This window comes from Stegodyphus dumicola, chromosome 5, assembly GCF_044657685.1.
Source record: "Stegodyphus dumicola isolate Sdum_Otavi_A_Nest chromosome 5, ASM4465768v1".
Lineage (NCBI taxonomy): Eukaryota > Metazoa > Arthropoda > Arachnida > Araneae > Eresidae > Stegodyphus > Stegodyphus dumicola.
In genome coordinates, this window is record NC_140772.1 from 120,689,292 (window position 1) to 120,706,058 (window position 16,767).

At 29.4% G+C, this 16,767-nt stretch overlaps 1 protein-coding gene across 3 annotated transcripts in view; it reads left to right on the forward strand.

Moving 5' to 3' along the window:
- Window positions 1-15,003, forward strand: part of p (WD40 repeat domain-containing protein pink) — a 142,450-nt gene extending 127,447 nt beyond the window's left edge. For all 3 annotated transcript variants that reach the window (XM_085816995.1, XM_035374000.2, XM_035374001.2), the window contains 2 exons: window positions 6,976-7,132; window positions 7,273-15,003. In XM_085816995.1, the coding sequence (XP_085673121.1) occupies window positions 6,976-7,132; window positions 7,273-7,349 (234 nt within the window). In that variant the 3' untranslated portion in view covers window positions 7,350-15,003. The remainder of the gene's footprint in view (window positions 1-6,975; window positions 7,133-7,272) is intronic.
- Window positions 15,004-16,767: the final 1,764 nt, after the last annotated feature.

Here is a 16,767-nt window from a genome sequence, read left to right on the forward strand (position 1 = left end):
TAACAAATGAGTTTAATCTTTATGCTACATGTGCCAATAAATAATACTTTGGTATAACTTGTATCCTTTCATAACAATGTAAACAACAATTACTTAACAACAAAAAGTCACTTTCTCACTGTCAAATATAGTAGAGATGAAACATTCATTTTTATTTAATGTCATGAATTATGTTATAAACGAAAATAATTAATGGTATGCCCTAAAATATCTTTCACATAATGCCTATTTTAACATTAATTCTTCCATTCGTTTATTCTGAGGATATTTTAGATGCTTATTTAAAGATTATCTTAATACTAAGACAGACAGCATCTTCAATAGCTGAGAAAGAATAGCTTCATAATAGTGCCAACACCTACCAAGTCGGCCACTGTTTGAAATACAGACATTTTCCTAAAAGTATCATTACAGAAACCAACCCTTATGAAGACCAGTTTGTAACTTGTAAAAAGCAACCTTTATATGTTTGCTGCCTGGGTAGCAGATGTTTGAATTAACTTGGTTTGCTATGCAGATTAGCAAAATAAATGAAAAATTTACTTACATTATGGACATAAAGGTGGACACCAGGAAAGTAGCTTTTCGTACATATAAGAAAATAATTTACACAAGGATGCAAAGCCCAAAGTACAATTATGAAATTTTTCATAATGATTTCATTTTCATTTTGAACATGGGTTGACTCAAATTAAAGTATTACCATCATTATGAAGCATTTCTCCAATAGTAAATGGTATTTACTATTGGAGACTAATGTAATGACACCATTTGCTATTATATGCTCTTTGAAACAGTTATCAAATCCTTAATTACATATAATAATCTAATAGATGTGCAATAACCAAATTTTCGCTTAACATATTAACTTTAATAAATCTTTAATTAGCAGGATGACTCTATTAAGGCAAATTACGAAAGAACTTCTTCTATTATCTTTTCTATAACTAATGCTATATGATACATATATTTTCTAAATGTGAAAATTTTAAGTTAGCTTAGAAACTGTAATCATTCTTTAAAAAGTTTGATTCATGCGGATATTAGATCAATGAAATAACTTTCCTGTATTCATTTAGAAGTGAAACAACAAAAATCAGCATTATATTTTCAAATTTTCACAGGACTAGTTTCGATGGTTCGGTAAAACCATCAAAACTAGTCCTGTGAAAACTTGAAAATATAACGCTGAATTTTGTTGTTTGACTTCTAAATTAATACTTGTTTGGCATGTTATTGTATCTTAATTAACTTTCCTGTGCAAAAGCAATATTCTGTTCAACAACATGATTTTACATATCATCAACATATACTGAGTGAAAATTTCCTGAAATGTTCTGATTTTTAGAATCTCGTATCGCAACATTAATGCTTAGTGAAATATTACGAAGAAAATTGTTTGGTTAGATTATTTCATTTTATAATTAATAGTAGAAAATAAATCATTTCTTAGCGTATTAGAGTTTACTTCTCATATGTTTATAAACAAACGTATCATTATGATTTCAATCCAAATCTGTCTCTCTGATGGTCTGGTAGACTGGACATCCTGTTTACTACAACTCAGCAGGATGCTCACTCGCCATACCAGGCTGTATTTTTTTTTAATTCACACGGGGGGAAAAAACAACAGAAATATCAGCAATTTCTTGATTTTAAACAAGCATTTCTGCACATTTACAATTTTCATTTTTTTTTAAATATCAAAATACATGATTTAATAAAATAGAATTTATATCATTTAAGGTATTTTAGATCAAACACTAACTTCTGAATAAATATTTTCATGCAGTTCTAATGATCAACATCATCATGAAGTTTTGACTTGGAATGTTATGTGTAGAGAAACTTGAAGCTACAGTAAATAGCAATAAATCTATTAATTTATTTAAAATTGAAAGGAAAGCAAGCATTCTTACTTGAATTCATTTTCTTTCTTTAATTATGATAGATCATTTGAAACGACAAAAATCAAACAAACTAAACTAAAGGAAAAGGAATGCATTCATGAAGAACTTAAAGAAAACTTTATATATTTCAGTAATTAAAGTGCATGAAAATTCAGTATAAAAAAATTAACACGGATATGGAACAAAAATACCTATGTTTTATCACATAAAATTTCATTTTTAACAGCACAATATCTCTGAGTTAAAGATTATATATGAAAGCAAATTTATAAAACTAAATTCAAAAATGAAAAATTAAATTATTTTTAGGAAAAATAATAAATAAATAAATAAAATTGAATTTCATCAATAAATGAAAGTTACATGCTTTATTTTTTGGCATAAGGTAGATATTTCAAGGGCAGTTAGTGTATGCATTTTTCAGAAGAGATTAATCATGTTAAAATTGCCTTTGTTTTTCCATTATGCTTCTTCTTGCTTAATTACAGTAGGTTTTAAGATAAATATTAAAATGTTTGAGTAAAAGACAATATAAGAAAGTAAGAAACATACAAACAGTGAAAAACACATTAGTGCAAAACAGGAAGTTTTTGAATCTATTGATTTGGTATTTTATATCATTAAATGTACCAAATGCTAAAAATGAATGATTCGGCACACTCGCAAAAGAACAACACATGCTTTAGGAAAATCATATTTCCTAGAATGACTGTATTCATATAATTTTACATAGGTGAAGAAAGCATGAATATTAAACACTGAAAATATAAAATTTTCACTTACTTTCTTCAAATAGTACTGTAATATCAGATCCGATATAGAACATGGCCATTGCTTACAAACACCACCATTGCTGAGTGCTGAGCTGCTGAGTTGACAAATATCCCACCATGCTGCCGAAAGTAGAAGAATTCCTGCTTTGCGATTGGTCAGTGAACAAGAATTAAAACACGTTCTTTTTCCCCTTTATAATTAAACATATTAAGAAAGCTCTAAATTAGCATATGAAATTAATTTATTTTTGCATTGTATAAATTTATATTCACAGCACATCTGCAGTAAAGTAATAATTTATTTTTTATATGAAAAATAGAAATGCCTAGCTCTGCACATGCTCAGTGCATAATCTTAAAAGCGGGTAATTTTATAAGTTAGCGTAAAATTAACCGCATAAATTTTGAGTTTGTTTTACTGGAAAGTTGTACATAATCTGAAGATCTCCATATTAAGAATGTCCTTAACTGTTTCAGGAAAAATATGAATATAATTATTTATTTACATTAATTATTTTATTTTCTCATATAAAAATTATTAAAATTACTGTATCATTAATTTGTATCAACTGTATAATTAATGTATGAGAAAACATACATTAAACAAAATTAAAAAATTTTAGCCTCATGTGATTTTTATAATAATGATTTAAGGAGTTGAAATTTATGTAGAATATCAGGATTTCATAGTTATTATTATTAAATAAAAATATTTGTATATAGCATTAAAACTCATTAAAAAAACTCTATTTTTGCACTTTGTTTTGTTTTGAAAGGAAGAAAGAACTATAAAATGAGAAATAAAAACACAGATACTCTGAATCATAGATTTTTTTAAAAAGGGTTTTAGTATTCGTATAATATGCGTAAAAGTAACGAATGAAAAATATGCTGTCGAGAGTTTTTAGTAGTACATTTCATTTCATATAATTTTCGTAAAAATAACATATGTAAAATACGATAAAGCGTCGATAGTATCTTCAGTTTTTTTAATTCATAAAACTTTCGTAAAAATAACGTGCAAAAATTATCACACCCTTATTTCACCAAAATTACACGTATATTTTTGAGACATGCTGCCTGGGTATGTGTGTATGACAATGGAATTATGGTTACATTTTGCTAAGAAATTATGCAGCAACGTGTAATTTGCTGTACAAATAAATAAAGTAATATTAAATATACTGTACCCTAAAATATTCTTTCTCTCTCTCATGCATCTGAAAAATTAAGGATTTTTAACTTAATCCTCAAAATGAAGAAATGCCTTTTTTATGTTGTACAACATAGTACATGCCTTTATATGATGCTGGAGGTTCATTTTTCATACATACAGCCTACTCCGAAATTTTAAGAAATTTAAGTTTTTTTCCATACATATGGGTACCGGACAATAGAAATATTTGAATCACTTGACGCATGTTGTGGTCGTCCCCTAAACCACCAATTTATGAATTATTTTCCTCTCTTCTTTCTGAATTTTTTGAGTGAAAAAAAAAAACGACTGATTACTTATCTTTTACTTCTAAATAACACAAAATGACTGCAGAACCATGCATTTGTTAGGTCTTAGTACCTCAAATCAGATGCCTTTTAAAATTCATTTTCAGTGAGACAAAATAACTTCCTGTTATTAATATAAACAGCTTTAAATTTCAAAAGTTATTCATTGCACATCATCATTTCTATCATAAACAATAAAAATATAACAATAATTAAATGCATATATAAACAACCTGCATATATTTATGACATCTGCTTCGTGGTTTCAGGGCACGACTACTGAGCCAATAGAGCATTGTGTCACGATGCTTACAATACTCTAGAGCAGTGGTCATCAACACTTAGAACTTCACAGACCACTACATATATAATTTTATATTTGGCAGACCACTAATATGATTTTTTTTTAAAAAAAGATAAATACATTTATGCAGTAATAATCAGCAAACTACACGTATTTCGTTCACATCGAAAAATTACATGAAAAGTACAAAAATCTAGTACAGGAAAGCTTTACATTTCCCTATAACTGAAAAGCAACTTCACGAAAAGAAAACCAGCAAACACAAAGCAATATCAATAAACTGACAGTGTTATGCTGCCAATTTTTCATTATTGTAAACATAATAATCATCGCTTACTCAGCAATGGTACCATCGATCAACAGTTAGACAAAACCAAAATGAAAACTTTCAGTCATGCAATTATAAGAAAGAATGCAGATGGTTCTCATAAAAATCCATCAAGATGCCTATTGACACGGAAAAAACCTGTGTTATTAATGACCACAATAGCATAATTAAAAAAATTGTAATTCAAAAGGAAAGAGAATTTCAGTTTGCACTGTTATTGATAACAGCAGTATATTCATAGATGCCACCTCTCACTTTCAAGTGTTGCTATATACACCTGCAAAAGTAGCTAAAAACTTGCTAAATTCAGAAGGAATTTTGCTAAAAGTAGTAGCTAAAATTTTTAAAAAAAGTGTAATCCATATTCCATGATAGTTTTTGTTACTCGTCATTTTATAAACTGAATCTTCCTAAAAGTATAAATAATATCCCAATTTTTCTGCAGGCCATCAAAAAGTTTTCATGGACACGAGTGGTCCATGGACCACTGGTTGGCGACCACTGTTGTAGAGATTCAATGATTGTGAACTGAAACCACTGCTGCTCACAATACTCATATTTGAAAGCAGCAAACACAATAATAGTGTTTGCTGCTTTCAAATATGAGTATTTATTTTTCACCAGATATAGCTAAGGAGCTCTAAAAACCACAGAATTATTTTATTACTAAACAATACATACACCTGCCCAGTAAAAATGAACTCCCTTGCCCCCATCAACATTAAAAAAACACAAACTTCATGTGCCAGATGAAAAGAGACTAAAGAACCCTGAACATATACCAGTAGAATGCAAATCTCTGCGGTGTACACTTTGTAGCACAAGGGAGAAACTTCACAGAACAAGATACATGTACAAAATGTGCCATACCTTCTTCATTGCTATAGAAAAATTACATAAATGTTTAATTTTTCATTTTTTCTGACAATTTACTTTGTAAAATAATGTAAAAAATTAACATATGATGCAGTTTTTAAATACTATATTTTTTTTTAATTTGCAAATTTCGTCATTTATTAGAAATGCACATGGTAAAAAGTTTTTTTTTTTTTTTTCCCCCTACTGCCTCAGTAAGTTTCAAATGATGATGGTGGATGCACACTGCTTTTACAGTGCAACCATCACCCACAGATCAATGGGCAAGAGTAGATTTTTTAAAAATTCATAATAAACTGCCATATTCAATGTCTATAGTTTTTTAGTTAAAACATTATAAAAGTAATATTGTGTGCATTAAAAGGTTAATAAACAGTTAATCATACATCATTTGCTTAAAATATTATTCCAATATTAGTAGTCTTGCAGTTCCTGTTATTTATCAACCATTGATGTAAATATAGGGTATTACTTAATAATTTAAGCTTAACAGCATTTGGAAAATATACTTGTTAAGTGGAAGTATATGTGATGCAATGAAGAAAAGCAGCTATTTATAGATAAACTATTATTATACTCTAACATAGTTGTAGTAGCGATGATATTAATGTTATTTGAGGATACCTTGTAATAGTTGACATACACATATTGTGATGAAATACGTTTTAACAAGTCAGCATGAGCTATTCGTTTTTACCAAAGTAATTCATTTTTGAAGGGATTGATAACTAGTTGTTTAAATATGGTCCAAACCTGGTCATCCAGTTAACATCAGAAGGTTATCTGTTAAGTTTGGTGAGATTGTAATTGCATTGTGTATTTTATTAAGGCACAAAACAGTCAATTCTAAACTGTACCACAGGTTATCACATCCAGATTTGGTAAACTGTAAAGGTACCATATAACATTGTGACAATTTCAAATCTCGAACACCATTAGCCCCTCATCACAAACTGTTGGAACTTGGTTGGGATGTGTCACCACATCCACCATATAGCCCTAATACTGCATTAGCTGTCAACTATTTATTTAGTGCTCACAAAATTACTCATCTGATAAAACCTTCATTTTTGTAAAATCCTTCTAGAAAAATATTTTTTCCGGGGGGGGGGAAGAGCGAGAAAAGTTTATTGAAAGAGGCAAATGATAATTGAGAAAAATGAACAGTATTTTGCTGTTTAAAAAATTATTTGTGTTTAAAAAACTACCTCCTCCCCCCCCCTCAACTGAATAAAAAGTGAATGTAGTTTTTTTTTTTTTTACCCTCTTTTCTATATATAGAATGAAGATCCCCCAAAAGCTGGTCACTATTATTTAGAAGAATCAGAAGGCCACTGGGGAGTAGCAACTTGCTTAAATACTACTTGCAAAATATGCAAACTGCCATTAACTTCTCATTTGTCAGCATCAAATGGTGGCATAACTGTGTATAGATGTGGTGAGTATTAAAGTTATTTTATTTAAATTTAATAAATTATGCTCTGCTTATATATTGCACTTGATTTTCTTTCTGTTATTTAGTAAATGAAATTAAATAATGTATCTTATTTTAAATTGCAATTGTAAAAATTTTAATAGGTCATTCATATCACACTGCCTGCTCAAGTGAAGGATTTTGCATGGCTTGCCTTAATTCTCATACTGGAGATGGATAAGTTTCTTTGTGCCAAATGTTGTACTTATAATTTCGGTTTTAAAGACTATTAAAACTAGTACAACTGATAAAGATTAGTTATTGAGTACTTGTAATATATTTTGCTATCAGTCATCTGAATTCTGAACTGAAGTTTCAAGTTAAATCTACTTAGAATGTATATGAAATGTTTATATTTGTGAATTTATAGGAATAGTGTATAGAACATTCATCATTCATACACATATTGTGATTTTCAATCAAGGTATCATAGATTACAAGATATATTTAATTTTGTATTGTTTACAATTTGTATAATGTTTATAAATTTAATATATTTATCTGTGATTTATAGCTTTGTTTATAACTTAGTTTTTTTTTAATATTCCCTCCATATTTTATGTTGCCATAATTTAATGTTTTTCCTTTTTTTAAAAAATTTGGCATAATTTATATCCTAGTCTGTCTCTATATAGCATAACAGCATTGAAACAAAAATGGGTATAATAATAAAAGGTTTATAATGTTGCTTTTCAAACAACTGTTGTTACCTGTGTTATCATTCCTGTGAAAAGAATTGTTACAGATGTTTGATGAGATATTGATGAATGGATAATGATTTTTAATATGTAAGAACTTAACCCCCCTGAAAAAAAAATCTTTAATCTTTATGTAATTATTCCTAAAATATCCTATTGGAATTTATTCACTTAATTCATAATTGTTCAGCAACTTCTAGTTTAGAAAATGTAATATAATGTATGGAAAATCTAATTTACAAGTAAGATAAATTTATGAATAGGAAAATATATATTGTATTGAAGCATTTGAAATGAACTAGGGGAAAAAAAAAAAAAAAAAAAGGCCATTCTGAAATAAGATGCTTGTACAATTGCATTACATTTTAATTGAATAGTTTTATGCGTATATTATGTTAATATACAACTGCTTTTGAGATATAAATTTTTAATTGTGCAGTTTCTTAATGCATTTGATAAAAGTGAGTGCTGAACAGATTTAAAATTAAATATTTCATCTTTTAAATAATGCACATCAATAAAAATGTAAATAAAAGAAATGAAATACCAAAAGTTAAGCAAGCTCCTGAGATTTAATTTATTAGAAAACTTTGACAATTCTTGATATTTAATGTAATTGTCCTTTATAACATAAAACATCATTTCACAGGCTGAAAATTTTCTGATTTTTGTAGATATGACCCTAAAAGTATCAGATTTCTCTAGTAATGTTTTATTATTGCTGATCCCATTAGTAATGTAGTTTTTTTCGCTTGCATGTACTGACAGAGCAAAGTCTAATTTTAATGACAGAAGATCTTTCAGAGCAGGTTTAATAATCTATACAAGGGTTCATTGCATTTAAAAGCATTAAGAAGAGTTTCTCAAAAGCTCACTGGGTTCTATGCAAATTGTCAAGCATGAGTTTGAAGCTACAAATTTAAATTTCTACTTCTTACCCTGGGTCCAATTAAGAGCATCTGAGATTCTAGACTCAGCATCCCTTCAAGAAACCCCAGTTCTCAATTCCCATGTTTTTATGTGAGAAAAATAAGGTTTTGAGAAAATAAATGATGATTTGGGTTTCTTAAAAAATGGCATCTTGGGATCATACTTTATGAGAGTATGTCGTGATCTTGTCTCCCTAGATCAGGGGTTTACAGGTTTAAAGAAGTTGAGGACTTCTTTTATGTATCATGCATTTTCTCAGACCCTCTTACCATTCATTTGAATGATATTATATTTTTATAATGAAATGAATGAAAAAAGTCTAATTTATTTTGGAAAATTACTTAAGGAACCTCAACTATTAACTCCTCAAATCCTAGCGATATAGAGACCATAACATTTAGAATCATTGCTCTAAAGTTTTTTAAAAAAAAGAAAAAAGCATTTATCAATGAAATATTATATATTTTCATATACAAGCTGAAATTTTTTAACAGATTTTTTTACCACTTGTTTGGAGCATTCAAGTTCAAAATGCCTTACAAATAATTTGGTCATAAAAATGATATTACAAATTAATAAAAACATATTATTTTTATTTTGTTTGATTCTAATATACAATTATCAGTTCATTAACATTGTTACCTGACTCAGAAATTTTCCAATAATTTTTATGTGTTTTCTTGAGATAAGTTTGGGTGAATGTTATCATCCTTCATTTCATCATTAACATTGCTATCTTTTCCTTCATGAACAGTATTATTATTAGTTCTTTTCATAGCATTCCTGAATAAAAATGATAATTTTTAATTAAAAATTTTAAAAAAAAATGTAATTTTTTGTCTTGATCTCTGTTTTTATATGGTGAATAGAAGAAACATTTTAGTAATAAAAGAGAAAGCTCAGTTGAGAGCAAGAAATCTTGTGATTGTTTAAAATGTTTACTACTACAGATAACCAAAGTAAAATGCAGTATACTGTTGCCAAAGTGTGAAATGATGTACATACCCAGAAGTTGAAAAATCGAGAAAAAAGAAATTTTTCACACGGAATGTGCTCTTTCATTCTAAAGTACTCTCATCCATTTATTTGAAATGGAAAAGGAAAATGAATTGATGCCTACATTTAGCTCATCTGATGGGTTTGTTAATGTTGCACAATTAATTATCTGCACTTTTGGTGGTATATACAGAGTTATTCAGGAATAGTTAGCAAAAATGTAAAAACATATAGAGGGGAATATATAAGCATATTTTTTTATGAAATATGTGTAGTGAAAGGTTGCACTGAGATGTTACAGGTGCTGTTAAAGAGCAGCTTTCTGCTTGCGTAAATCATCATTCTCTGTGTGAATTTCAAATGGTATGCATTAATTACACAATCACAGGTTTCACCAACATGCATTTTGTCTACAAGGCTCTAGATGAAACTGAGCATCTGCTTAAAAGAAGATACCCAGGAATTGTCCTTTGTACCCTTTTGAGTAGCTGCTTCATTTTAAAAGCAACTCCATAGATAAAATCCATGTTGGTGAACTCCTTGTTCATGTAGCAATGAATGCCACTCAGAATTCACATAGGAAATGATGATTTGTGCCTAGGAAATGATGACTTGTGCCAGCAGAATGCTTTTTTTAATCTATCCCTTAACAACAACATGTATCACCTCAACACACCATTTTGGCACATTCATTTCATTATAAGCAATTTTTCCGGTGCATAATGTGAATATTAGCCAGTTTCTCTTGAAAAGTCTTCCACAATGGTAAGGTCCTCTTAAGCAGATGTTCTAGCATGCTTTGCCATAATCAAATAAAAAAAAAAAAAAAATTGAACTATTCTATTACAAAATCTGCTTATTTTGGTCCCCTGTAAATTTTTGGCAGATATTTAATCACTCTGTATGGCAAAATTTATTGAGCAGTTTAAATTCAGTTTTTACATGGTCTCAAGTTTTTGCAGGAAAATCTTAGTTGCTAGTTTATGCATGGATTGGCTTATTATTTAGAAATACATAGTAATCATTGGTGACAGAAAGTGGATTTTTTATTAGAATATAAATTATAAAAGGCAGTGGGTCATTAAAAAGGAAACACCTTTCTCAAAAATGAAAGACCTTCATGTAAAGAATGTGGTGTGTTTCATGGGGTAATCAGTTATTTTCTGAACACAAAACCGTCATTAAAGAGCATTGTGGACAGTTGAGTTAATTAAAGCAAGTTATTGATGAAAAAAATTATGCACTAACTAATTGGTGATGGTATATAACTGCTATAACTCTTCCACCATATTCTTCTAATCTAGTCGTTCATATTACCATCATCTTAAAGGCTTCTAATACAGAACATGATATCTGCAGAGTTTTCTGCTGGTTACAGATGTATGGGGTTGTGCAAGTTACAATAACGAGGAGCTCCACATTCCAAGGAACCTCCAAATTATTGATTAAATTTTTAAAAAATTCGTAAACATATTCTGTGTTTTAAGATGAGTAGCCTCAAAAGTTCAGGTAAGAGTAGCATTCCAGTCTGTAAATCTGCCACTGACCTCAATCCATTCTTTAGGCTAAAATACAAGATAATTTGTCACCAGGGTAATGAAAATTTTAAATTAAGATTGGAAATGATCAGAAATAATAGTCATTCTTTTTTTAATTTTTGTATTTATTCTAAAAAAACTGCATTACTTATGGAATAGTCCAATAATTTATACTTAAATGAATTGTTGTTTTAAAGCAGAATATCGATATTGGATTATAAAATATTAAATAGAAAAATTTTATAGTCATAAAATACCCATTTGGTACAACTATAGTGGGTGAGAATTTTTCAGGAACATGTGTTTTGCAAGAAGAATTATTAACTGTTTAAGGAGTGGTGAAAAATAATTTATATTTTTTTAGTTCATAGGTATTGTTATAAAAGTCAATCATTTCTGTTTCATTATTTCATTTTTAGTACAAATCTCTAACATTGTAATTTCTAAATGTGTATTATCTAATTACTGTTACTTTTTACAAATGTTGATTTTTTTCAAAAGTAAAATATTAATGTACAAATTATATCAATTTTACAAAGTTACTTTTTCATATTTTAAATGACAATGAAAAATATTCATTGAACTTTCTGCTAATCATAGGTTAAATATCCTTTTACATGTTAAAGGTTTTGGTTTTTACCTAACCTCTCATTAAAATTTTCTACTTCACTGAAGCACATTATTCTCATCACTAGCACCAGCTTTTATGCTATTGCTCAATTTCATAGTGCCCTTGTACAAATATTATGCACTGCTTCATGGCAAAGAATATTCTTGAAGTTTTTGTGTAGTTATATAATAGATTAACTACTTATTCAGATCTTCCACCTACAACTAATGTTTGCTTAAAATTAAACAAAATAATGCAATTGAAATTTTACCAGAAGTTATTTTAAACAAATTTATATTAATTTGTTGATAGCATTTTATTATGCATGATTGTAATTGTTTATTCTAAAAATTAACTATATGAATCGTATGTACATGAACTTATAAATGTTTGTATAAATATCAGTGAATCTAAATTTTACTTCTAACAATTGCGCAAGAATTAGGCTTAATATATGGGTTATTCACTCATTTTATTTTATAAATGTTTTCTATTTTATTATTATGCAGCAAGACATTTAAAAATATTGTTTTCAAATAATTGTAAAAATAGCATATTTATGAAAATTTACAGAGCTTCTTAAAAATAAAATAATTTCTACAAAGCATAGAAGAGTATATAATTTGATCCAAAAATATTTATGATTGTGGTCATTTAAAATACTGTAGTAGATTCACTATTTGAATGTCAATAAATAATTGTGTTTCGATCATTTCAGATGAAATAGTTCTCCAAAAATACCACTACCTTATACTCCCCTTGCTGAAAAGAAAATAAGGTGTAAATTTTTCTAAAATATATGCATTGATCAATCTCTTTTCCTAGGTGGCTTTCTGCATTTTTGCTTCCACCACTAACTAAAATTAAAATATGTTCAAGGCGAAACGTAACCTTGCCCTGCTTTATGGTGAAAAATATTCTTATCATCTTTAAACACTGGATAGAAATTGCAGTGCTTTATCATACCTTGTCAATTATTAAATTTTGATTTTGTGGCAATAAAATCACTATTTTTGTTAAAAACTAAATATGTTAAAAATTCTAAATGAAAAAATAAATAAATAAAGAGCATTAACTTCATGTTTCTTTTTATTCTTTTTTGGGGGGGGTGATTCTTTTTGATAGATTTAAAATAGTACTCACCTTATCAATGGGCAAACGGTTAAGGCCAGCGAATACTGTTGGTTCCACCCGAGATAAAACGAACTAGCTGCATGGTTGGTTTTTGTAGTTTTCTTATGCATAACATGAAGATGCAACAGCTTCACCTAGAAAGTCCTCCACAAGGTCATTCCTGCTTTTAGGCCAATAGCCCTTTTGGGCTTTGCTATAATCACTAACCTAACCCAAAATAGCATATGTAGTTCTTTCTTCAAGTACTTTCTTTGCAAAGTAACATTTGAAATGCCATCACAAAGAAACATTTCCTTATTATGCTATATATACAGTACATATTAAAATGGTAATAATAATCAGGTAAATCAAATACATCAGAACTAACAAAATTGTTTTTCTAGTTTCTTTACCTAAATGAGTCATCTTGAGTCTTTTATCAGTAAAATCACAAACTCATCATGTCAACTTCAATATTCAACCCTCTTACAACTTACAAGAGATCAGTAACACGCACCTACAATTTTTGTACATCACTTAGCATAAAATGTAATATGCAGAGCAGTATTGTAATATTTTTGTCCAAAGCAATTTCTAGAAAAGTTAAAATTTGCCAGTACACCATAAAATAAAAATTCAAAATCTGTGTAAACTTTCATCCTGAATTGAAGTGTCTATCTAAGCACATGCCATGATTTACATGTTGACAAATCATTAAAGCAGAAGCTGTATTGGCATAATCAGAAATGAATATGAAATATTTGTTGATGTTAAATAGCTAAAGAGAAAATATGAGCTTTATTTTGGGGAAAGTCATTATAACTTATATTGATGACAAAAAGTGATCATAGGTTAGCACATATCTCAGATAAATTTTCCTAATGTAAATTACTGATTTTCTGCTTTTAATCTGTCATTCATTAGTTTATATTTTTACTACTGTTCAGAAGATACAAAAGGGTTTAAATATGTAAAATAAACCATAGTATTCTGAAAAAATTTACATTTGCATTAAGCTCGGTGACTTCTTTGTTAGCAAAAATTGTGTTTGATTTTTAGCAAAGCTAGCTCCAAGCATAAAATATCAAGCATAGGTGATGTAGGCAGGTGCCTAGGGCACTTGTTTTCAAAGTCTATCAGCTAAACAGAAATCACATTATGAAGTAAAAGTAACATTTTTGTCTTTGACAGAAAGCAACATATAGCAGAACAGTGTATCTGGCACTGCTAGATTTCCATCCCTGTAATAACTTACAATTTTTATCATGTTATTCTTTCAAATTACCATTATCTTTCTAATAATTTGCCTTTCCCTTTCTATTCGGGCATATGTCATATTTTTATGTGAAAAATCTACTGTTATGTTTATTTATTGCTAAAAGTTTTAATTTCTCATAATTGAAGCTCTGTAAATATATGATTTTATTTTCGGGGAATTTTTGTTATTTAAGGTTTCATTTTTAGTGTACAGAGAAGTGTTGTATAATCAAAAAATCTATTTTTTCCAGTGTTTGTTTAATTATAAGATTATGCTTATCTTTATGTATTCTTACAATTAAATATTTTTAAAATGCCACTGTAGTATCATAAAAGTTTTGTTTATGAAATAATGCAGCAACATTCTTAAATATATATATTGTCTTTCATGTGAATTATCTTTTTATGGAAATTTATGTTTTCAGCTAGACATTAAACGACTATTTTTGTAAAAGCTTGTGATTCACAGCTTTCTAGATCATTATGCACTATGCTCTTCCTTTGTGAGTATCTTTTTTATATTATGAGCTATAATTATAGATTTCAATGCCAAAAAATTTCTTCTTGACTTAATTTGAGCACATCCCAAAAAAAAAAAAAAAAAAAAAAAAATTGGGGGGGGGGTAAACTAGATTCTATACTTCTAATGCAGATTTCTTCAAAATATCTAGAATAAATATTTTTATTGTTTAAGTTTTGTTTATCTTTTTATTTTAGATACATACACAATTTGCTTGCCACTTGTCAACTATGATTACAGTTATTCTCATTAACAAAGCAACTAATCACTAATCATCAGCTAGTGTCTCTATCTTATTAGTGCATATATATTAAATGAAAACATATTTAAAAACTCCCAAATTCAGCTTTAGGTGCATTGTAATTGATCTTTAATAATACAGCATTATTCATTTTGCTGTAGATATAAACAACTTTAGCTCTCTGGTTCAGAAATTATTTCAATGTATGTGTGTACAAAGCGAAACTTCAATAATTTGAAATTTTCAATAAATCGAACTGGAAGTGTGCCCACAATAAAATGTGTAAAATTTGATGGGAACTTTTATAAAATATGTTTGTAAGGATTTTAAGTTTTACTAACGTTTATTTTAAATCTTAACTATCACTTCTTATTTTCTACTTCCGGCCAGAATTATAAGCGTTAACGTATTTATGCAAAGTTTGTCTGGCGAGCGCCAAGTATTTAAGTTGTGGCTTTTTGCCAAGCGAGAGAGAGGAAGCAGTTAGTCGAAGCAGGTCGCTTACCTTAGAAGTTTTACTGAGTTGCTGGTTGCCTTCCAGGCCAGAGGTTTAATCTTCTTGATAACTTTAAACGTATTGTAGTGTTCACAGTTCTCTGTACTACATACGGCTTCCTGTTAATATAAGGCCAATCTTCCACATTTATTATTTTAAAGTTAAATTAGAGTTTAGTTTTATTTTTATATTCTTACGTTTAGACTACAAATAGTGGGTCTTTGTATTCCGAAGTACGGAAGTTATTGTAAATAGAGAAAAATAAAGGGTTTTGTATACCCTTCTTGTGTATCCTGTCTACTTCCCACAGTTATTGAACATAGCTTCAGTAAGCTCTCTGTTCCGAGTCAGGTCCTTGCATGTTCCCGAAGAAAGTAAGACGGAACATTGAACCTGATAGTGGCGCCCAACGAAGAAGAATAACCATGGCCGAGTTTCAAGAAGAACCTGTGCTGCCTGCAGAAGCGGCTCAGAATCCAGAAATGCCAGCTGCCGCCCTGGAAGGATTTGGTTACATCGTCCAGACCATGCGCGCTTCGATGAAACCAGAAGCAACATTTAATGGAAACTCACCGGTAACCAGTTTTTTGGAAAAATTGGATGACCACTTCATGCTCTACGCCGTGCACGAATTTCAAATAGTTACCTTAGCTACCAGCGCTTTGAGGGGCCAAGCGCTTAATTGGTTCAAATGTATAGGCAGAAGTCTCTTGGGTCAAGCAGGAAGTCCCACCTATACTTACAAAAATTTCAATACTGCCCTACTAAAAGCCTTCCCTGTTGTAAGGGATCGTGCGAAATTAGAAACGGAACTTTTCAGCATATATCAGCATGAATATAATGAAAAATAATTTAAACTAAAACGGATTTCTGCTGACGGGAGGGTGCGGAAATCCGAAGGCCAAGAAAACCCCTCTTCCTTCAAGTTAAATACAGTAATGGTGAAAAATTTGACTCTTCCGAAGATTGAAGTGTTGGTGAATAATATCCCAGCCACCGTACTCCTAGATACAGGCGCGCAGTGTTCCTGTGTGGCAGAAGATTTTTTTAGGAAGTATTTTCGGAAATACCGCATATATAATTCGGATAATTCGACAGTGTTAGCGGCGCAAGGAGAAAGATGCAAGTGCATATGTAAATTACCGCTATACGTCCGTATCAAGGACGAACAAGTAAAGGTTATGTTTTTATAGTAAAGAA